General features: G+C 50.1%; 1 protein-coding gene and 1 pseudogene across 2 annotated transcripts in view; one reads left to right on the top strand and one right to left on the bottom strand.

Moving 5' to 3' along the window:
- The first annotated feature begins 6,003 nt into the window (after positions 1 to 6,003).
- CDH3 (cadherin 3) overlaps positions 6,004 to 24,101 on the top strand; it is a 58,932-nt gene continuing 40,834 nt past the window's right edge. For both annotated transcript variants that reach the window (XM_021932100.2, XM_021932099.2), the window contains exons 1-2: positions 6,004 to 6,727; positions 6,942 to 7,056. In XM_021932100.2, the coding sequence (XP_021787792.1) occupies positions 6,683 to 6,727; positions 6,942 to 7,056 (160 nt within the window). In that variant the 5' untranslated portion in view covers positions 6,004 to 6,682. The remainder of the gene's footprint in view (positions 6,728 to 6,941; positions 7,057 to 24,101) is intronic.
- Positions 12,945 to 24,101, bottom strand: part of LOC110742052 — a 13,998-nt pseudogene continuing 2,841 nt past the window's right edge.

Here is a 24,101-nt window from a genome sequence, read left to right as displayed (position 1 = left end):
GATTATGTCACTGCACTCCAGCCTGGGTGACAGAATAAGACTCTGTCTCAAAAAAGGAAATTGTATTGTCATCCTGCTGGTTGCTCAGGCCAGGCCAAAAACCCCGGAGTCATTCTTGACCTGCTCTGCCTCTCATACTCCACATCCAATCTTTTGGTCAATCTTGTTGACAATACTTCAAAATATACCCAGAATCTGATCACGGGTTTTTTTTTTTTTTTTTTTTTTTTTTTAGTAAATTAAAAAAAAATGTGTTAAAATACACATAACATAAAATTTACCATCTTCACCATTTTTTAGTGTATTCTTCAGTGGTATTAAGTGCATTCCTATTGTGCAACCATTGCCAGTGTCCATCCAATGAACTCTTCTCATCCTGCAAAACTGAAACTGTACCTATTAAGCATTTTGCTTATCCATTCATCTACCAGTGGATGCTTGGGTTGTTCCTACCTTTTGACTATTATGAATAATGCTGCTCTGAACATGGGTGTACAAACATCTCTTTAAGTCCTGCTTTTGTTGTTTGTTTGTTTGTTTGTTGTTTGTTTGTGAGATGAAGTTGCCCTCTGTCACCCAGGCTGGAGGGCAATGGCACAATCTCGGCTCACTGCAACCTCTGCCTCCTGGGTTCGAGCAATTCTTCCACCTCAACCCCCCAAGTAGCCGGAATAACAGATGTGCACCACCACGCCCAACTAATTTTTGTATTTTTAGTAGAGATGGGGTTTCACCATGTTGCCCAGGCTGGTCTCAAACTCCTGACCTCAAGCAATCCACCTGCCTCAGCCTCCCAAAGTGCTGGGATTACAGACCTGAGCCATCATGCCTGGCCCCTGCTTTCACTTTTTTTGAGTATATACCCAGACATAGAATTGCTGGATCATATGGTAGTTCTTTTTTTTTTTTTTTTTAAGGAACTACCATACTGTTTTCCATAGCTATTACACCATTTTACATTCCCACCAACAGCACACAAGGATCCCAATTTCTCTACATCTTCACCAATGCTTGTTATTTTCTGGGTTTTAAAAAATATGCCAGGCATGGTGGCTCATGTCTGTAATCCCAACACTTTGGGAGGCTGAGGCAGGAAGATCGCTTGAGCCCAGGAGTTAGAGACCAGCCTGGGCCATAGGGAGAAGCTGTTTACACCAAAACAAAAAAAAAAAATTAGAAAATTAAAAAATTAGGCCAAATGCAGTGGCTTATGCCTGTAATCCCAGGACTTTGGGAGGTCGTGGTGGGCGGATCACCTGAGGTCAGGAGTTCAAGACCAGAGTGGCCAACATGGCAAAACCCCATCTTCATTAAAAATACAAAAGTTAGCTGGACGTGGTGACACCCGCCTGTGGCCCCAGCTACTCAGGAGGCTGAGGCAGGAGAATCGCTTGAACTTGGGAGGCAGAGGTTGCAGTGATCCCAGATCGCACCACTGCATTCCAGCCTGGGTGACAGAGTGAGACTCCATCACAAAACAAAACAAAACAAAACAAAACAAAACAAAACACTAGCCAGGTGTGATGGCACACACCTGTATTTCCAACTACTTGGGAGGGTGAGGTGGAAGGATCACACTTGAGCCTGACAGGTTGAGGCTGCAGTGAGCTGTGATCATGCCACCGTACTCCAGCCGGGGTGACAGAGCAAGACCCTGTCTCAAAAAGAAAAAGAAAAAAAAAAGTCCGACTGTTTCAGACCCACTCCATAATGACCAACCTGGACCAAGCCATTTCATCTTTTGCCTGGATAACTGCAATGGAGCCCCCACCAGCCTCCCTGCTTCCCTTGTCCCTTATAATTTTCTCAACGTCACTCCTCTGCTCAAAACCAACAGTGGCTGCCTCCCCTGCTTTCCCAAGTAGACACCAAAGTTCTTACAATGGCCTACATGCTCTCTACAAGGTGTGTTCCTGGCCCTCCCATATTCTGACTCACTGCCTACTTGCTTTCTCTACTCCAGCCACACTGGCTTTCTTGCTGTTCCAAGTAATCTACTGCCTCGGGGCCTCTGCCCTGTTTTCTCTGCCTGGAATGCTCTTTCAGAAGCGTGGTTCTTTCACTTCCTTCAAGTCTTTGTTCAAATGCTACTTTCTGAGTAAAGCCTCTGGGCTGTCTTGTTTGCTCTCCCGGCTCCCATCATTTTCTGCCCTTCTGTCCCCTGTCCTGAGCCTGGGGAGAATGACCCCTCTAGAATGCAACCTGGGCTTTCTTGCCTCAGGCTTCTGAGTGGGTTTGGCGAACAGGAGGTGCCACCAGGAGAAGAAAGGCAAGAGGGGAGAGACGCGGTGGGGGGGTATTTTTTTCCTGCACTTTCTCTGCTCTGCTGTGAGCAGTGGCTGTGCCTTTCTCGATCACAGCTGCATTTGGGAACGGATCCCACACTTCCCTGTCCCCTTATCCACGGACTTCCAATAACATGATTTCCCCTCTGCCCTTCAGTTCTCAAAGTAGTCATGCCTTCCAGCTCTTGCTTGTCTCTGATGACTAACACCCCGGTTGTCCGGGTTCCCTGAACCCTGCCATTTCTCTAGTCCCTTCCTTAAGACTTGAACCTCCTGGCTGGGCATGGTCGCTCACGCCTGTAATCCCAGCACTTTGGGAGGCCAAGGTGGGCGGATTGCCTGAGGTCAGGAGTTTGAAACCAGCCTGGCCAACATGGTGAAACCCCGCCTCTACTAAAAATACAGAAATTAGCCGGGCGTGGTGGCAGGAGCCTGTAGTCCCAGCTACTTGGGAGGCTGAGGCAAGAGAATCACTTGAACCTGGGAGGCGGAGGTTGCAGTGAGCCGAGATCTCGCCATTGCACTCCAGCCTGGGCAACAAGAGCAAGACTTCATCTCAAAAAAAAAAAAGACTTGAACCTCCTGAGTTCGATTCTGTTTCCTGGTAGACCCTGACTGGAACACGTTGTGAATCACTTTATTTCCAATTTCCCATTTCAATCCCAATCCACCCCCTCCCGCCTTTTTTGAGATAGGGTCTCACTTTGTGCTGTTGGGAATGTAAAATGATGCAGTCGTGGCCTGGCATGGTGGCTCACGCCTGTAATCCCCACACTTTGGGAAACTGAGGTGGGCAGATCACCTGAGGTCAGGAGTTTGAGACCAGCCTGGCCAACATGGTGAAACCCCGTCTTTACTAAAAATACAAAAATTAGCTGGTCATGGTGGTGCGCGCCTGTAGTCCCAGCTACTAGGAGACTGAGGCAGGAGAATCGCCTGAACCCAGGAGGCAGAGGCTGCAGTGAGTCGAGATTGCACCACTGCACTCCAGCCTGGGCACGGCAGCGAGACGTCTCAGAAAAAAAAAAAAAAAAGGTGCAGTTGCTATGGAAAACAGTATGGTGGTTCCTCAAAAAATAAAGCAGGCTGGAGTGCAGTGGTGCGATCATAGTTCACTGCAGCCTCAACCTCCTGGACTCAAGCTATCCTCCTGCCTCAGCCTCCTGAGTAGCTGGGACTACAGGCCTGTGCCAGCACGCCTGGCTAATTTTTTTGGTATTTTTTGTGGAGACGGAGGTCTCGCTATGTTGCCCAGGCAGGCGTCAAACTCCTGGGCTCAAGCCATCCACCCGCCTCAGCCTCCTAAACGGGATTACAGGCTTGAACCACTGCACCGGGCCCCGTCCTTGTTCTTGTACACAGCACATGTTACCATCTAACATATTATATTTCCAGTTTTTTTTTCACTTTCCTCTACCCTCCACACTCTAGATAGCAAGTCCGAAGGCGCAGGGATGTTTGTTTGCTCACTGTTGTATCTTAAGTGGTTGGCACATCGCCGGCTGTCAGCAAATGTTTGTGAAATGAATGAACCAGTGAATGACCGACAAGGGGAGCTAAGGAGAAGGCAGCGGTGCGCTCCGCGTTGCAGGCAGAAGAGCTGACTCCAATCTCCGCTCCTCTCTCCGCCCCCGCCCGGAATGCTGAGTGCCCAGGAAGGAGGCGGAAATGAGCGCGCTCAACAGCCCTCCAGCCGGGTGTTTACTTAATTAGGGCTTGCATCCCGAGGCTCGTTTGTGTTTAACCGTCCGCCTAATGGCTTCGTCTGGCTCCGGGCCGGCGCGGGGGAACATGCGAGGCGAGCGTCGGCCTGGCCACTCTGTCCCGCCTGGGGCCTACTCCATTGCGCCGCGCGGGTGCGCGGAGACCTGACCCCCCTTAGGCATAAAAAGCGCCCTGTGGGAGATCCAGGCCCGGAGGGCGCGGAGCTCAGAGAGCAGCCCCAGGCTTTCCCCACCGCGTGGTTCACCCCCAGCCTCAGTCCCAGCCCCAGCTGCTGGGCTCAGCCGCCGGATAAGGGAGTGCTCCCGAGATACCAGATGCCACTTTGCTCGTTGTACCCTCAGCCATGAAATTGGAGGATTACAACGCTTCTCTTCTTAGTTCAGGGGACGTGGGGGTGCTAGAAAGAGAGACGGCTCGCCAGGCATCTGAGAGCGATGATACCAGGCAGCATCTGGGCACCTGCTCTGTGCCAGATACTATGTTTAGCGTTTTAAACCTTCTAATTTATTTAATACTCACCTATGAGAGGGTAAAATACTAAGATCATAACCGCCCCATTTGACAGATGCAGAACTGAGGTCCAAGGGGTTTATTTTACTTCCCGGGGGCTTCACTGCTACTAAGGGGTGGGACCTGGGTTTGAACCCAGGCGGGGCCGGCCCAAGGGCCCGTGCTAGGCCTGAGAGAACAAGACCCCACACCCTCTCAACGCAAGCAATCCATGGCTTAGCCACTGGCCTGGCGGGGAGAAGGATGGGTAGGTTACCAAGTTAGCCCTGGAAGGTCAAAGAATCTGTCATTTAAAATTCCAGGCCCGGCGCCGTTTCTCACGCCTGTAATCCCAGGACTTTGGGAGGCCAAGGGAGGCGGATCGCCTGAGGTCAGGAGTTCGAGACTAGCCTGGCCAATATGGCGAAACCCCGTCTCTACTAAAAATACAAAAATTAGCTGGATGTGGTGGCGGGCGCCTGTAGTCCCAGCTACTCGGAGAGGCTGAGGCAGAAGAGTCGCTTGAATCTGGGAGGCGGAGGTTGCAGTGAGCCGAGACCGCGCCACTGCACTGGACGACAGTGAGACTCCATCTCAAAAAAACAAAACAAAAAAACTCTCCAGTCTCGTCCGTTCCTCAAACCCCTAAATCTGAGCTGGGGACGGGGAGGGAGAAGGACGAGGAGGTGGCATCCAGGGCTTCTCAAGGCAGCAGGAGAAGATGGAGGAGGAGTGAGGGGACCGGCGAGAGAGACTGGCCAGGAAAGCTCAGCTCCGTGGGGAAGGGCTTGCCAGGGTACTGATTGAAACTCAGGACCGTTTTTATGGCCAGAGCCCACTTGTGTACGGCAAAGAGGAAAGCACTTCATGTTTAACGTAGTGGAATGGGAGTAACGTAGAGGAATGAATCCCAGGTCTGGCGTTTATCTCCTAGGAAGAGTGTGGGAGAGCTGTTTTCCAAGGGAGACTCTCTGGAAGCTGCTTTGCGCAGCAAGCAGTTTTTACGCAGGTTATATACAGCATTTCAGACTAATTTCAAAACCTCTGCGTTTTAAAAATTGCCTTTATTTATATTTTACAGAAAGTTGAGAAAGCGTTATTTACATGGGGGGTAGGGGTGCTGGAGGTTATGGGACTAGTAACCATCCTCTTAGCTCGCACCCTTTGGCACCACTACAGCTTCCAAACTCTGGGACTTTCTCTCCTAGCTTCCATTTGTTTAGCTGTGTAATGGAAGCAGCAGCCTGGGTGTGGCGGCTCACGCCCGTAACCTGAGCACTCTGGGAGGCGGAGGATCGCTTGAGTCACGAGTTCGAGACCAGCCTGGGCAACATAGGGAGACCCTCCCCCCCTCCCAGCCCTGCCACATCTCTACAAAAAATTTTTAAAAATTAGCCGAGTGTGGTGGAGGAAGCCTGTAGTCTCAGCTACGCGGGAGCTGAGGCAGGAGAATCGCTTGAGCCCGGGAGGTCGAGGCTGCAGTGAGCCGAGATCGTGTCACTGCAATCCTGGGCAACAGAGCGAGACACTGTCTCCAAAAAAAAAAAAAAAAAAAAATAGATGGGGAAGTTGTATCCAATTCAGAAACGCAGTCCCTCGGGACCTGCTAGTTTAAACTCCAGAGAGGATCCTCCCCGGCGGGCTGGCACGGGAGGTGGAGAAAGAGGCTTGGGCGGCCCCGCTATAGCCGCGTGTAGGAGGACACACGGGCTTGCTTCAAAGCTTTGGGATAACAGCGCCTCCGGGGATCATGAATGCGGAGCCTCTGTTTTCAGTAGACTTCAGATGTGTCTCCACTTTTTTCCGCTGTAACCGCAAGGCAAAGAAACATTTCTCTTCCCGTACTGCGGAGGCTGAGGAGTACGCTGGGTGTTCTTTTCTCCTCTAACTCAGAACTGCGAGACAGGGGCTGAGTTCCTGCAGAGAACAGCTCCAGAAAAGCAAGGAGAGCGCAGGAGGGTATCCGGGAGGCCAGGAGGGGTTCGCTGGGGCCTCAACCGCGCCCGCATCGGTACCACCTGCGAAGGGGCGGGACCTCGTGGTGCTGGACCAATCAGCACCCACCTGCGCTCACCTGGCCTCCTCCCGCTCGCTCCCCCGGGCTGCGGTGCTCAAAGGGGCGAGAGCGGAGCGGAGCACCGGCCCGCCGTCGCGGCAGCTGCCTCACCCCTCTCTCTGCAGCCATGGGGCTCCCTCGTGGACCTCTCGCGTGTCTCCTCCTCATCCAGGTACTCCACAGCCTAGCCCTGGCCCCGACCGGGACCGCTCCCTGGGGGGCGGGCGGGGTCCGCCTGGGGAAGTGGCGTCGGGGAGAGCCCGGGGCTGCGCTCCCTGGGGCCAAGGGAGTCCCAGAGGGCCTGTGAGACTCTGCAGGGTGGGGAGTGCAGGGCCGGGCACTCCTATGACCCAGCCTCCGTCTTCCCCCTCTGCCCTCGGGCGCAGGTTTGCTGGCTGCAATGCGCGGCCTCCGAGCCGTGCCGGGCGATCTTCGGGGAGGCTGAAGTGACCTTGGAGGCGGGAGGCGCGGAGCAGGAGCCCAGCCAGGCCCTGGGGAAAGGTAAGACCCTCCGGGTGGAACCGCGGGGTAGGGGCCGCAACGTGAGCGCTCTGGTGTGGCCCGCGCGAGGGGTGTTCGGGCTGGGGCAAGGGACTCCTGGCGCCACCTCAAGTCCCGGGGAGGCGCAGAACGCGCCCCGGGGTCTAGGGCTAGGGTTGGGGGTGGTAGCTGACGAAGAAAGCTGGGCAGCAGAGCGCCTGTGACATCCAGCCCCCGTCCGGTAGCCACTGCCTACCTTTACCCCCTCCTCCGAGGTGCCGGATGGCTGAGCCCCTCACCCAGTCTCGACGTGGGAAGTTCTCCCCCGCTGGCCCCAGCAGAGGAATGCGCCGGCCACATTCTTCCCCCAACCCCCGCGCAGGTGTGGGGATGAGCCGTGCCCCGGGCAGCCCCCTTCGCCCCTCTCGGGCCCCCTTTGTGAACCGTGCTTTGTGTCTCCGTCAGACAGACCGGGTCTGTTTCTTTTCTCCGCGCTCCCCTACCCCGCCCCCCTTCTTCCTCGGCAGCTGGAATGCACTCTTAACCCTGCCCTTCCCGGAGGGCCTGCGCCCCTGCAGCCTGCCTGGAAACTGGGCCCTGGCACACCTGGGCTGGGGCTATCACGTAGGGAACCACCCCGCCCCCAGCGTCTCGGGCCTGGGATGCTAGGTCACTGGGGGAAGTCTGAGGGGGAGAGTGTCCCAAGCTGGCAGGCCTAGGGCTATGGGGGCGATGGACGGGAGATCAAAGCACATTTTTGATCCCTCAGTTACTCCTACACCCCACCCCAAGTTCAAAAACCTGAGGGGGTGGGGGGTGCAACTTAAGTGAGGAGAACCAGTGTCTTATGAGACCCAGACTGTTGCTGGCTAGTGGAGGGCTTTCTCCCTCTCGGTTAGGAGGACAATGGGTGGGGGCTCCAGCAAGGGATGAAACCTAAGTTCTTTTTTTTTTTTTTTTTGAGACAGAGTCTCGCTCTGTCGCCCAGGCTGGAGTGTAGTGGCCGATCTCGGCTCATTGCAAGCTCCGCCTCCCGGGTTCACGCCATTCTCCTGCCTCAGCCTCCCGAGTAGCTGGGACTACGAGTAGCTGGGACTACGGGCGCCCGCCACCACGCCCGGCTAATTTTTTGTATTTTTAATAGAGACGGGGTTACACCATGTTAGCCAGGATGGTCTCGATCTCCTGACCTCGTTATCCTCCCGCCTCGGCCTCCCAAAGTGCTGAGATTACAGGCGTGAGCCACTGCGCCGGCGAAACCTTAGTTCTTAAACGGGTATAACCCTGGATCCTTGGGTGGGGTTTCAGAGGATCCTTACACTGAAATTTTTGGGAATTTGAGTATTCATTTTTGGGGGGAAGGAACTGTGGCTTACCTGGCTTTCAAAACATTGAGAATCCTTGCTACCCAGCATTCTTCTAAAATCTCCATCAACTTACTCCTCATCCCAGGCACAAATTCCCACTGCTTGCATGTGGGGCTGTCAATGCCGAGGGGACAGAGTGGCTCTTTGATTTCTCCAAAAGAGGATTGAGGACCTTGAGTCTGTGGAAGCCCTTTTTAAAAAAATTCTTTCTCCAAGTAACTGTAGATTGACAAAACAATTAACACCCGGGCTAGGCTAGGCTCTTTAAACCCTTGGCTGTAGGGAGCTGAGGAGAGGCATTAAGAAGCCATGCCTCATAAACTTTAAATTCTTGCGCAGGGGTTTATTACTGGCTGGCTAACAAACTGCAACTCAGCCAACCTGTAAAAATGTGAACTCGGGCAGGGCCCCAAATCCAATTCCGGCTCCCTGAGGAAGCCTTATTGCTAACCAGACTTCTGCCAAATCTACACCCCACCCCCATTGTCAAGTTCTCTGACTACAGCCTCCCAGAGCAGGCTATAGCTTTGAGTCAAGTTGTCTGTACCTTCTTTCCTACTGAAGCAAAAAATATCAGATTAGCTGTCACTTCACTAGGCTTGAGGTTTTGGGGGGAAGCAGTGATCAGGTTTTGGATTTCATGGTTGAGTTGGCGTGTGCTTCCCGATGACGTCAGGCATTTTAAACCTTTAGAGGAAATTCAGCTTTCTCGGATGTCTGCTTTTCCACTGTGAAAATGGTGGGTTTGTGCCAGGAGCACACCTGGGTTATACAACAAAGGACGGGTTAATGGGCTTGGCGTACCTTGAAACTCCCTGCCACATGGCTGGGTCTTAGAGTAGGCTTCCGGTGGCATGGGCTGCTGCTTTCTTTTTTAAGTAAAAGCGCATTTCTTGGTCCAGTTAGTCCCAATAAATTGGGACTTCCCAACAAAACATCTTGCTATTTCTACCCTTGGTCTTCAGCTGGCACTTTTCTACCACCCCACCCGCACCCTAGTTCCTCATCCTCAAAACATACAGCCCCAGCCCGGATCCAGCCACGTTGAAAGGGTTATCCTGCAAGAACATATACACTCTCAAGTTTAGCCAAGCAGACACGTTTCCATATTGCTAAGGAACAATCACCCCTGTTGTTCGCCCCTGGGTTATGAATATCAAGGGCGTCTATGAAGTTCAGCTCAAAGAACTTATCTGATGTAATTAATGCCTTGTTTGTATGTGCATCTTCCCCTTCAAAGCCCTTTTGCAACTCTGAGCTTGGTTTATCCTCCTAACATTCCCTTGAAGCAGGTGAGGTAAATATTAAACAAGCTGAGCTTTTAATCTCAGAATTTTGAACTTCAGAAATCCCATAGTCTAGCCTTGCCTGAGGTCTCGAAGGTGGAGAAACAGAGGCACAGCTTAATGGATTGGATTCACTAAGCCAAACAGCTCATGAACTTCTTTGAGGGTGACAGACACAACCTTTACCTCTTGGTATATGTCCAGGACCTGGCACCTTACAGGATGCCCAGTCCTCTATGAATTATTAATTATGAATGAATTTGACAACCTTGTGAAGGGCGGCCCATTTTATAGATGAAGCCTACATGACTGTGGCTTCACCAAGTCATCACTGCAGTGATCAGGTGGGATTTGAATGGAAATTTCGGACCCCAAAGTTCCCTGGTTTTTTTTTTTTTTTTTTTTTTGAGATAGAGTATCGCTCTGTCACCCATCCCAGGCTACAATGCAGTGACCCAATCACGGTTCACTGCAGCCTCTACCTCCTGGGCTCTAGTGATCCTCCTACCACAGCCTCCCAAGTAGCTGAGACCACAGACATGTGCTACCATGCCTGGCTAATTTTTAATGTTTTCTAGAGATGGGGTCTCACTCACTATGTTGCCCAGACTAGTCACAAACTCCTGGGCTCAAGCAATCTTCCCACCTCAGCCTCTCAAGCACTAAGATGACAGGTAGGATCCACCATGCCCAGCTCCCTGGCATTTTTTTACTAGCAGAAAGCAGGGCCTGAGTGGAGAGGGTAGAATGTTGGATCCCTGAATCCCATAGCTCTAAATAACAAGCTCTCCTGGCCCCCTGCCCCAAGAGTGCTTAGTCTTTTTTATTTTTTTTTATTTTAGGGTTTTCCAGAAACATTCATGTAGAGGAAATTGGTTTGGCTTTAGTCTCTAAGGGCCCAAGTGAGGGGTCTTGCCTAGCTTAAGAGGAAAGGTTAATCTGGAGGGAAGGAGAGCTGGCACATTCCCCCATCCCAGTGCCACAGTCTGGGGGCCACCTTTCTTCAAGTGTAGTCTGGAAGCTGACAGTGGAGAGGTGGGAGGAGGGAACTTTCTTTTTTTTTTTTTTTTTTTTTTTTTTTTGAGACGGAGTCTGCTCTGTCGCCCAGGCTGGAGTGCAGTGGCCGGATCTCAGCTCACTGCAAGCTCCACCTCCCGGGTTTACGCCATTCTCCTGCCTCAGCCTCCCGAGTAGCTGGGACTACAGGCGCCCGCCACCTCGCCCGGCTAGTTTTTTGTATTTTTTTTTTAGTAGAGACGGGGTTTCACCGTGTTAGCCAGGATGGTCTCGATCTCCTGACCTCGTGATCCGCCCGTCTCGGCCTCCCAAAGTGCTGGGATTACAGGCTTGAGCCACCGCGCCTGGCCGGGAGGAGGGAACTTTCATGGTGTCAGTGCAGTGATTAAAAGTGAGTGACCTACAGTGGTCTACTCATCCTTAAGGGCGAACAACTGAGAGAGGCAGCTTAATGGCAGTCAAACAGATGCAGTCCTTCATTATGGCCTTCAGCAGGTTCAGCTGACCCATAGTCAGCCTTTGGGTCAGATTAAAAACTAACCATCATCAGCTTTGGGAGGAAACTTCCAGGTTCAATAATGCATCTGACTGAGCACAAGTTAACATCAAGATGATTTTGTCTATTTCAGCTCTGGGTGTGAAAACGGCCTTTTATTGTGGAAGTCCCTACTCTGGGGTATGCCCTTTATTTACATTTCATTCTTCCTGTAAGCATATATTTCGCATCTGCATAGATCAGGCACTGTTCTACAACTTCAACTAAAGCAATGGACAAAATGAAGTCCCTGTCCTTGGGGAGCTTAACAGTCTAGTAATTTTTTTCTTTTTCTTAAAAACAGAGGTTTTATTGCATTTGGTCCACAGTCGGTATTTCACATCTCACGGTGCAGGGCCCCTGGGTGGGGTGTGTGGCCATGGGAGATGAAACAGTATAGCTGGTCAGGCCCAGAAGGGGAGAAGGAGGGCTGGGAGCTTCTTAAAACCTACTGAGGGGCCAGGCATGGTGGCTCACGCCTGTAGTTCCAGCACTTTGGGAGCCTGAGGCAGGCAGATCACATGAGGCCAGGAGTTCAAGACCAGCCTGGCCAACATGGTGAAATCCCGTATCTACTAAAAATATAAAAATTAGCTTGGTGTGGTGGTGTGTGCCTGTAATCCCAGTTACTTGGGAGGCTGAGGCAGGAGAATCGCTTGAGCCCAGTAGGTGGAGGTTGCAGTAAGCCAAGATTGCACCACTGCACTCCAGCCTGGGCAACAGAGGGAGACTCCGCCTCAAAGAAAAAAAAACCTACTGAGGACCACAGTAGGGGGTGGTCAGCATGGAGAGGGGGTCAGGCTTAGCCCCAATGACTCAGAATTCTACTTCCTTGTGCGGGTCTCAGTTTCCCCACTGGGCCCCTAGGCAGGCTTGAGGGTCCTAGAGAAAGCCAGCCACTCAGGAGCCTGAGATATTTTAGCATCCTGGCCAGGCCCCCTCTCCCAGGGGACTCATTTCCACTGTCCCTGCCCCATTCCTTGGGGAAAAAAATATATTTATTTTTCTTTTTTTTGAGACAAGAGTTTTGCTCTTGTTGCCCAGGCTGGAGTGCAATGGTGTGGTCTCACCTCATTGCATCCTCTACCTTCTGGGTTCAAGCGATTCCTCTGCCTCAGCCTCCCAAGTAGCTGGTACAGGCATGCGCCACCACGCCTGGCTAATTTTGTGTTTTTAGTAGAGACAGGGTTTCTCCATGTTGGTCAGGCTGGTCTCGAACTCCCAACCTCAGGTGATCCGCCCACCTTAGCCTCCCAAAGTGCTGGGATTACAGATGTGAGCCACCACGCCCGGCCATATTTTTCTTTTGTTAATACTTCCTGAAACTTTTGTGGGTGCAGAAACCACAAACTGATTGGCCAGCAAACGGGGGAAGAGGCAAGGCAACTGGAAACCTTCGGGGAGCGATTACCTCCATGCGCAGGTCTCTTCTCTGCAGCACAGCAGCCCATAGCCTGGACATGCCAGCAGGGACCCTCTACACGCATCGGGATGCGGCCTTAATCCCTTCCCGCACAACCCAGTGGCCCAGTTCTGCGAAGGAACCAAGGCAAAGGGGCAAAACCCTGATACCAGATCCCATGCCGCCACTCACAGACCCTCGGTTGATTGGCAACACTGAACAGGTTAAAAAAAAAAAAAAACACAGAAAAACCCCAAAACCCAGACAGGGAGACGACGTGGGGAGAAAGCATGCTGGGAGCCTTAGTAGCTGGCCTCCTCCTGGTAGTAAGGGGGGTATTCAGGGGCCTCCCCTGGGCCTGGGCACTCATTGGTGCCCGAGGGAGCCCTGTCGGCCACTGAGCCTTGTGGGCAGTACTTGGAATTGTATATCTGCCGGCCCAAGCCAAAGACCTGGCCTCTCTGGTTGGCACCCTGCGTGTAGCCCATCTGCAGGGACATGGAGGAGTTGTCACACTTGTTGGTGCCCAGCTTGGTGTCATAGATCTGCTGCTGCGTCCAGGGAGCCGTCATGCCCACCTGGCTGGCGCACTTGTTTGTACCCATCTGGAGGCTCATGGTCAAGTGGTCCATGGGGGCAGGATGTGGTTCTTGGGGCTGTAGAGATGCCTTCCTGTGCTGTACATGGTCATGCCCAACTGGCTAGCACATTTGTTGGTGCCCATCTGCAGCCCAATGACTCACTGGCCGGCCTTCGTGGTGTTGTAGTCGAAGTTCCGCTCCTGCTGCTTTGAGTACCTAATGCCGATGTCCACCCTGCTCTGGAGCCCCTTAGTTTTGGCCTTCCCCACCAGGGCAAGAAGAGACAACACCTGCGTCATGTTCCCACTCTCAAACAGGTTATTGGCCTCAAACAGGTTCATGGGGTTCATGCCGTAGCTGACTATGGCCTTGATGAAGTTGGAGAGGTTTCCTCGCTGGTGCCAGTTCTGCATGGAGCGGTTGATCATGGGGACTGAGCCTGGCTGCAGCTTGTTCATGAGTGTGTGTAACATAATTCTGTCCTTCAGGCCCTTCTGGAAGTCGGGGCTGATTGAGAGGCTGGTGAGCCCCTCGATCCAGCTGCGGAGCTCTGCCTCCTTCTGGGGGTCGTATTTGGACAGGAGCCGGTTCTTGACCTCGGCCGAGAGCCAGTATGAGGGGCCCTTGTTGAACTGCATGGAGAACACAGCTGGCGGGTGCGGTGGCAGGACTGGACCAACTGGAGGTGACCAACGGGCCCTAATTTAGTAACTTTCTGTGCTTGTGGGCTGTCCTGCAAAGGAGTTGTTGATAATTTCCACTTAGCTGTAAAATGAGGTTGAGGAACTTAGTGAGAGGTCACTGGTGCAGTAAACAGACGGCCAGGATTTCAACCCTGGTGTTTTGCCTCCACAGCCCAGGGGGATATCCATAAATCTGGCTCTAAGGAATGAATGGGAACTGGAGCTTCAAGCCTAGCAGGCTGCCTTCCTGGCTTAGCAGCAGAGTAGGGTTACCTTGCTGAAGACTCTGTCCTGCATCACCAGTAGCTTGTGCCTGGGGAGCAGGTCTCAAACCTCTAGTCTCCCTTCCCACCTCCTCATGTGCCACTGTGTTCCTAGGTTACCCAGCGCAGGGTGCTCTCACCTCCCTACTGCACAAAGAAGTTATTGTTCATGACAAGCAAAGAGTTTCTAGGGCCAGAAACTATAGCTCTGCAAAGCATTTGGAGGATGATGGAAGATGAGGGAGGGAAGGGCCTCCCCAGCTCCAGTCAGTTGAGGCTTTGGTCCTGAGGCTGAATGGTCTCCATTCAGAGACTAGATGTTATTGAAGAATAACAAATGTAGACAAAAGTGCCCAAATGATGAGTGTGCAGCCCGATGAATGTCGCAAACTTAAAACCCCTGTGTTTCTGGCACACAGATAAGAAACAGCATTACCAGGGCCTTAGATGCCCCTTTCCTCCTAATTTCAACCCTTCTCTCAAGATAACCACTCTTCTAAGTACCACAGGTGAATGTGCCTGCATTTGAACTTTCTGTAGGAGGATCATAGAGTTATCCCCTTAGCTCTGACTGCTTTCACGGCACCCTTGAGAGATTCTTGCATAATTCTGGATGTAGTTCTAGTCGATTCTCATTGTATAGTATTTCATTATGTGACTATCCACAGTTCTGCTGTTGATGGGCATTTCAGTAGTTCCATTTTGTGCAAGTCTTTTGGTGACCTGTGCACCCCTAATTGTTAGTTATACACCTGGGGCACAATTGCCGGGTTAACTGACTGAGGATTCCAGTACCGTGATCCTGGACTGAGATATCGGCTCCTCTCTGTTCTGAAGTAGTGAGGTGTCTCCTGCATTCTCCCACCCCAACAGTCTCCCTGCCAGACCCACCCCTTCTGGAGTCTTGATTTTCATCTGGCCCTATGCTAAGAGACAGCAAGTCTTTATTATGTACTTGGCCTCATCCTTTGTCTTGGGGGAGAAAAGCTTCCCTTTCTTTGTCCTTATCCTGATGCTCGCTTCTTTCCTCAAAAGCAGAAAGGGAATCTGGAAAGGGCCCTGAATTTCATAAGTGAGAACTTCTTCCTGGGTGGAGATTTATTTGTTTTTAATTTTTTTTTTCTTTTTTGAGATGAGTCTCACTCTGTTGCCCAGGCTGGAGTGCAGTGGCATGATCTCGGCTCATTGCAAACTCCGCCTCCCGGATTCAAGTGATTCTTCTGCCTCAGCCTCCTAATAGCTGGGACTACGCATGTGCCACCATGCCCAGCTAATTTTTTGTATTTTTAGTAGAGACAGTGTTTCACCGTGTTAGCCAGGATGGTCTTGATCTCCTGACCTCGTGACCCACCGTCCTTGGCCTCCCAAAGTGCTGGGATTACAGGTGTGAGCCACGACGCCGGCCGCCTCTACTTTATCTAAAAAAAAAAAAAAAAAAAAAAAATTTTTTTTTTTTTTGAGACAGTCTCCCTCTGTCACCCAGGCGGGAGTACGGTGGCATGATCTTGGCCCACTGCAACCTCCTCCTCCCAGGTTCAAGTGATTCTCCTGCCTCAGCCTCTTGAGTAGCTGGGACTACAGGCATATGCCACCATGCCTGGCTAATTTTTTGTGTTTTTAGTGGAGACCGGGTTTTACCATGTTAGCCAGGATGGTCTCAATCTTGTAACCTCGTGATCCGCCAGCCTAGGCCTCCCAAAGTGCTGGGATTACAGGTGTGAGCCACCGCATCCGGCCTTTTTCTTAATTTTTAAATTTATTATTATTATTTTTGCGGCTGGGCACAGTGGCTCACGCCTGTAATCCCAGCACTTTGGGAGGCCGAGGTGGGCAGATCACTTGAGGTCAGGAGTTCGAGATCAGCCTGGCCAACATGGCAAAACCCCGCGTCTACTAAAAATACAACAATTAGCCTGGCGTGATGGCGTGCCCCTGTAATCAGAGCTACTCAGGAGGCTGAGGTAGGCGTATTGCTTGGGCCTGGGAGGCAGAGGTTGCAGTGAGCCAAGATTGCACCACTGCACTCCAGCCTGGGCAACAGAGCAAGCCTCCGTCTCCAAAAAAAAAATACATTAAATAGAGAAGGGGTCTCACTATGTTGCCTGGGCTAGCCTTGAACCCCTAGCCTCAAGCAATTGTCTTGCCTTTGCCTCCCAAAGTGCTAGGATTACAGGTGTAAGCCACTGTGCATGGCCCTGGGTGGAGATTTTTATCCTGACCAGTGTGTGGGTGGGCAGCAGCCTCCTTATTTGGCCAACATGTTCAAATCCAGCTCCTCTCTTATTATAGAAACAGTGAAGTGTCTGAGATCCAAGGCCAAGTTGAAATGGTCAGTCAGCCAACAAATGTCTGAGTACCTGCTGGGTACTAGATACTCAGGGTGAGCAAGGCCACTGCTCCTAACCCTCAGTGAACTCCTGATTAGGGTTCAGGTACTGTTCTAGGTGCTGGGGATTCATTACTGAACAAAGTGTGCAAAAATCCTAGCCTCAGAGGGCCACTTACCTGCTAGTGTAGAGAGACAGACAAAATAAATACAATATATGTATATATGAGGTTGAGGTGGGGCTGGACGTGGTGGGTCGTGCCTGTAATCCTAGCACTTTGGGAAGCCGAGGCCTGCGGGTCACTTGAGCTCAGGAGTTCGAAACCAGCCTGGCCAACATGGTGAAACCCCCATCTCTGCTTAAAAAAAAAAAAAAAAAAAAATTAGCCCGACATGGTGGTGTAAGCACCTGTAATCCCGGCTTACTCGGGAGGCTGAGGCAGGAGAATGGCTTGAACCCAGGAGGCGGAGGTTGCGGTGAGCCGAGATCAAGCCACTCCACTCCAGCCTGGGCGACAGAGCAAGACTCCGTCTCAAAAAAAAAAAAAAAAAGAGATTGAGGGGGAGGTGGGAAAGGAGTGATATAGAGTCACATAGGAGGGGCTGCTGACATGTTCTTGGGGAAACCTCGAGGAACTGATGTCCAAGCTGGCAGCTGAGGAAGAAGAATTAGGCAAGGGAGTTGGGCATGAGAGGTGGCGTGGAGTGTTCCGGCAGAGGAACAACACCAGGGTTCCAGGGACTTGGATACCTTGAATATGTCTGGATCATGGAGTGGGAGGTGGAGAGAGCCAGTGAGGCATAGGCAGGGTCCAGCCCCGCTTGAAATTTGTCTCACCCCATACCAGAGGCAGCAGAGTGTTGTAGCAGCGTGTTTGGGGAAATCCCAGTTGTACCAGTATGGAGACATAATAGCTGAAGTCCCAGTTGTACCAGTATGGAGACCAGGGTCTCTGAAGTCTTCTCTGGAGCCAGGATATTGGCCCCCACTCCCAGCAACCCTTCTTGACTCCCCTCACGCTTCTCAGACTGGAGGACCATATCTGCCTCAGTCGCCTTTTTCTCATTTCATTTAGTCACCTGGCATTGCCACCCCAGGCAGCAGGGCTGGCAAGGAAAGGCTGTGAAAACTCACCACCGCCACCCAGATACCACTTGAGAGCTCCCTGCATTCCACAATCACACTATGTACTTCATGTCATAAGCCCCTTTAATCCTCCTAAAAGCCCCGTGGGGTGGGTGGAATTGGCCCCATTTAACTGGATAGGAAACCTCGGCTTGTCACTTTGTAACTATCCAAGGTCACCCAGCTAATAAATTCTGGAGTCACAGTTTGAACACAGGTGTGACCCCCTAAATATGAGGCACTGACCATTTGGAAATCAGGGTGGGAAAGGGAAATACATTTGGAGTCTTCTGGCCCCAGCCAAATTAGAGGAAGATTGGAAATAGTTAACTTCTGGCCCAAGGGCTTTGAATTCCTGTTCCCTCCACAGGCCCCTGCTAATCGCCAGGAGGGTGGGGGGTGGCAGGCACTTCTGCCCAGGACCTCTGGCCTCCCTTTTAAGATATGGGGGAACAAGGAGGGTTCAGATACCAGGCCTGATAGCACTCAAACTGACAGTCCTCTGCAGAGAATCTGCTCTGCCTCTCCTCACCCCACCCCCACCTGCCTCCAGCAGCAAAGACCTCTCACCTCTTGCTCTGGGTAGAAGGGCTTGACAGACCCTTCCCCACTCACTCCTCCTCCCCCAGCCAAATCTGGGCATTCTCAGGGCTCTGGGTTACCTAGAGCATCAGAGGTCTGCAAATTCCTCCAGCTGACAACATTCCCTCCAGGCTGCAGCTGCCTCTGTCTGCCGGACTTCAGGGTGCTGGGGACCTGCTGCTTGGGCAGTGAACCAGAATGCCTCACCTGGGGAAAGAAAGCCAAACTGGCTGGGTGCGGTGGCTCACACCTGTAATCCCAGCACTTTCGGAGGCCTCTGTGGGTGGGTGGGTCACCTGAGCTCAGGAATTCGAGATCAGCCTGGCCAACATGGCGAAACCCTGTCTCTACTAAAAATACAAAAATTAGCCAGGCATGGTGGCGTACGCCTGTAATCCCAGCTACTTGGGAGGCTGAGGTAGGAGAATTGCTTGAACCCGGGAGCCAGAGGTTGCAGTGAGCCGAGATTGCGCCACTGCACTCCAGCCTGGGAGACAGAGCGAGACTCTGTCTCAAAAAGCCAAACAAATGTCTTCCTTTCTCCCTCGACCCCATCTTTGAACTCAGGACTCTGGCTCTGTGGCTATCTAACATCTGAGGAGAAGGCTGAGAGCCAAGGCCACAGAGCCAGGAGGTGGGAGGGCTGGTGGACTGCTTCCTCTCGTGGGAGCCTCTCCAGGTGATACTGAACACCAGGAGGAAAGATCTGGTTTTTCCTAGGACTCTGAGGCATGTTAGAGCTAAATGGGGAGATGGGGAATAGGGAGGTATAATCCCAGGCCCTCTTCTCCTTCAATCTCGGTAGCCCCCCTTTTGTTTGAGACCGCGTAAAGTTGGAAGTTACCTATTAGCAAGAGACCTTGACAGCCTGTGTTGTGCGCTAGGAGAAGTAGAAGGTATTTTTGCTTGAGTTCTAACTTTAGGGGCATATTCTCTTTAGGAAATCGTTGATCCCCAGGAATTAACTTTGTCTAAGAACACATGTACATCTTTCTGAGAAGTCTCTTCCTCCAAATTTGGGGACCACAGGTATTCCCCAGATCTCCCAGTCTTCTTTTTTTGTTTTAAGAGACAGGGTCTCACTATGTTGCCCAGGCTGGTCTTGAACTCCTGGCCTCAAGTGATCCGCCCACCTTGGTCCCCCAAAGTGTTGGGATTACAGGCGTGAGCCATCATTCCTGGCCCCCAGTCATTTTATAGAGAAGCTAGAACTACGGTCTAGAGAAATGATTTGTACCTGCGTCCATCTGGAAATTCTTCAGACTCTCGTCAAACCCAGCAGTGGGAAGAGACCTGATGGTGTACATCCCAGCATAAGCAAGGGAAAAATGGATTCTAAGCTGTTTCTTATCCCAAATCATGTGGCCTGAGGCGAGTTACTGAGTCCAGGCTCCTCAACCTTGAGGCCCTAACTCTCCTGTGCGTGCGTGGGAAACTGGCCAGTGAGAGGGCCCAGGTGGAGAGTTCGGCTGCTCTCCTGGGTGTCTTGCTGAAGGCTGGCTGCCTTCTGAGCGGCCTTTGCACATTTGCACAGCAAGCCCCATCTTGTCGTAACTTGAGGCAGGGGAGAAACAGCTACTTGTGAGCTCTCCCCACACAAGCCAGGACACGACGCCAGGCCCACACACTGCCCTCTCCCTGTAGAGTCGCTTCATCCAGGCTTCCCACCGCACTTCGAGACCTGCTCTTCTCTTGTCTTTTATGGTCTCTTTCCGCTTCCAGAAAGAAGTCTCCTGCATTCCCCAACTGGAGCTCAGCCCCACTCCAACTGGTTCATCCCTGCTTTTGGCCTCTGAGTCAGTAGTTTGCAAGCTTGGCTGGTGATCAGATTGCCTGGGGAGCTTTTTATTTTTTATCGTCTTCTCCCCAATGTATACCATTTTACGTTGTTTACACAGGGATGGTTGGTTGGGATTTCAAATTAATACATGAAAATATGTTCACTGTAAAGACACACTTTTTTCAATAAAATATGTGGCACTTATAATGTGACAGATAAAGTTCTTAGTACTTTATATGCATCAGCTCATTTAATCCTTAAACATCCCTTGAGGGAGGTACTATTGTTGTCCCCATTTTACAGGTGAGGAAACTGAGGCCAGAGAAGTTAAGTAACTTGCCCAAGATCACACAGCTAAGTAAGTAGTAGAGCCCAGATTCAAACCTAAGCAGACTGAGCTTACACCACTGAACTCTAGTGCCTGTCAATATAAGCAAGTCAGAAATAAACACATGAAGGCTGGGTTTGGTGGCTCACAACTGTAATTCTAGCATTTTGGGAGGTTGAGGTGGGAGGATTGCTTGAACCCAGGAGTTCAAGACCAGCCTGGGCAACATAGTGAGACCCCCGTCTCTACAAAAAATACAAAAATTAGCCAGGCATGGTGATGCATGCCTGTAGTCCTGTCTACTCTACTCAGGTGGCTGGGGCAGGAGAATCGCTTGAACCTGGGAGGTGGAGGTTGCAGTGAGCCAAGATTGTATGACTGCACTGTACTCCAGCCTGCGCAACAGAGTAAGATGCTGTCTTTAAAAAAAAAAAAAAAAAAAAAGATCTTTTGAGCCCGGGGGGCAGAGGTTGCAGCGAGCCAAGATCACACCACTGTACTGTAGCCTGGGTAACAGAGTGAGACCCTGTCTCCAAAAAAACAAAAAATAAAGAGAGAAAAATAAATACGTGAAATTTCTTTTCTTCCCCAGTTCTACTCTCTAAGGGCAAGCACACAGTTACTGATTTTATAAGAATCCTTGTAGACCCCCTTTTTTTTGGCACAAAAAACTTATGTATGCATACAGGAATTTTAAAAACAAGAATTGGACTATATCATGCATACAAATGTCATTCTGTAACTTGCTTTTTAACTTATCACAGGCATCTTTCCAGACTGTTAAATACACATCTATCTTGTTTTGAATAGCGCCGTAGTCTTTTACATGGTGAATGTACCAGGATTTATTTAGCCGATCTTCTACTTTTATCTTTTACAGATGTGGTGGTGGGGAAGCGTTAACATCAAAATTGTAAAGTGTTTGGATTTTTAGCAATCTAACTATCAGTAATTGCCTTATTAGGAAAGACTGCTGTAGAAAGATGATCGAGTGAACTGTTCATCTTAACATGATCCAGATAAATCGAGCTTTTATGTTTAAACAATACCTCTAAGACAGACTGTGCTGTAAACTTAAGGTTACTATACCATTTAAAAATAATTAGTTTTCATACTAACTTTTGTTTTAATGACTATCTAAATAATAGTAGTTTCAGAAGCATATGAATTTACCAAAACTCAAAAACTTTGAAATTGCATGACTCAGAAGTAAACTACCACATTGATTCACACTAGCATTTTTTTCTCTGGGTGTTGAGAGATTGAGAATGTGTCATCAGTCAATGCAAAGTGCATTTTTTCCTCAAGTTTTTCTTTAGATTTCAAAATCTAGTTAGCAAGCATTTTGCTGAATAAAAGTTGATTTCTAGTCTTAAAGCAGACACTCATTTCTGTTCTTATTTTTCCCCCAAGAGGAGCTTGTAAGTTTTTTCTTAAACTCAAATATTGCTGCACTAAAGCCTAGGACAGGGTGGTTGCATTGATATAAAGGATGCATTCTTGAAAACCACAAATAGGCCGGGGGCGGTGGCTCACACCTATAATCGCAGCACTTGGGGAGGCCGAGGTGGGTGGATCATGAGGTCAGGAGATCGAGACCACGGTGGGCGCCTGTAATCCCAGCTACTTGGGAGACTGAGGCAGGAGAATGGCATGAACCCGGGAGGCGGAGCTTGCAGTGAGCCGAGATCGCGTCACTACACTCCAGCCAGGGCAACAGAGCCAGACTCGTCTTGAAGAAAAAAGCCACAAATAATTCATAATTCCTATGATTCCAGTCTTATGTTCTCATATGAACACGTGAAGTATATGTATGGGGTAGGGGGGCGGCAAGGGGATGCTTACAATTCACTACTCTCTCCAGCTTTGAAATTATGTAACCTAAAAGTTTCAGTTTGGGAGATTTGCATTTCTTCAAACTTTACATAAAAAGCAAGACTAATATTTATGGCACCATTTCAAATTTCTGCTGTTGAAGTTTGCATGAAATACATCTGTATTATAATGTAGAGAGTTCCTAAATTGGGGTCCCAGAGCCACTGTGTCGGGGTTGAATCTGTCTACTTACTACTTGTGGAACCTTAGGGCAAGTTACTTAACCTCTGTGCCTCAGTTTTCTCATCTGTAAAATGAGTATCATAATGGGGATCTCATATGGTTATAGTGAGGATTAAATGAGTTTGTGTATGCAACAGCATGTAGTGAGTACATCAATGTTAAGTGCCTGTGGCAGGAGGAATAGCAGTATTGTTATAGCTGGAATAGTTTGTATACATATTTCTTTAGACTGGATTTCTAGAAGTGAAATTGTTGGGTCACGTGACTTTCATAGTTCATTCAATTATGAAATTGTTCATTCAACAATTAAACACAGTGCTAAATGCTGGGAGACAGTGATTAGCAAATTCTAGTGGGGGAGATAGGCAATTAATCACTAGTAAACTTTATTTTTTATTTTTTGAGACAGAGTCTCATTCTATATCCTAGGCTGGAATTCAATGGCGCGATCTTGGCTCACTGCAACCTCCATCTCCCGGGTTCAAGCAATTCTCCTGCCTCAGCCTCCCAAGTAGCTGGAATTATAGGTACCTGCCACCACACTTGGCTAAATTCTTTGTATTTTTAGTAGAGATGGGGTTTCGCCATGTTGGCCAGGCTGGTATTGAACTCCTGACCTCAGGTGATCTGCCCGTCTCAGCTTCCCAAAGTGCTGGGATTACAGGTGTGAGCCATGTCGCCTGGCCAATCACTACTAAAGATACAATCACAAGTTGTAATAAGTTCTATGGAAGAAAGTTATACAAAGCCAGAAGGGTTTTTCACAGGGGAATCTGATCTAGTTTGGGAGGGTTGAAGGAAATTTCCCTGAAAAAGTAGCTTTTGGCTTGGGATCTGAAAGATGTCAGGAGTTAACTGTAAAATCAGAGTGGGAATGCAAGGAGACAGAGAGAGAGAGGAGTGTGTGCAAAGGCCCTGTGGTAGGGGGGGTTATGCTGTATTTAAGGAGAGGCTCAATGTGGCTAGAGAGAGAGATTGGCACATGAAAGAATTTGTGGTTTAGGACACGGTGGCATGCACCTTTAGTCCCACCACTTGGGGTGGCAGAGGCAGGAGGATCACTTGAGCCCAGGAGGTCTAGGCTGTAGTACATGATGACTATACCTGTAAACAGCCACTACACTCCAGCCTGGGCCATATAGCAAGACCTTGTCTCTTTTTTAAAAAAGAGTTTTTTGGCTGGGCACAGTGGCTCACTCCTGTAATCCTAGCACTTTGGGAGGCTGAGGCCAGTGGATTTTTTTTTTTTTTTTTTTTTTTTTTTTGAGACAGAGTCTTTCCTAAGTTCAAGCCATTCTCCTGCCTCAGCCTCCCGAGTAGCTGGGACTACAGGCACCCGCCATCACGCCTGGCTAATTTTTTTGTATTTTTAGTAGAGATGGGGTTTCACCGTGTTAGCCAGGATGGTCTCGATCTCCTGACCTTGTGATCCTCCCATCTCGGCCTCCCAAAGTGCTGGGATTACAGGCTTGAGCCACCGTGCCCAGCCTCACTTAGGTGTTTTTCAAACTTTACTTAGTAAAGTTTGTAGCAGACTACAAAAATCAGTCCAGTGGGTTATGATAAGCATTTATTTTTCTAAAAAGTTTTACATTTTGTCACACTTGCATTATCTCTGCATAAATACATACACACTCTTTTTGGTGAATCCTTTAAAAGTAGATTTTGTATTTTTTAGTGGAGACGGGGTTTCACCGTGTTAGCCAGGATGGTCTCGATCTCCTGACCTTGT

This window comes from Papio anubis, chromosome 18 (assembly GCF_008728515.1).
Source record: "Papio anubis isolate 15944 chromosome 18, Panubis1.0, whole genome shotgun sequence".
NCBI lineage: Eukaryota > Metazoa > Chordata > Mammalia > Primates > Cercopithecidae > Papio > Papio anubis.
Note: the sequence above shows the minus strand (reverse complement) of the source record. Positions and strands in the feature narration are given on the sequence as shown.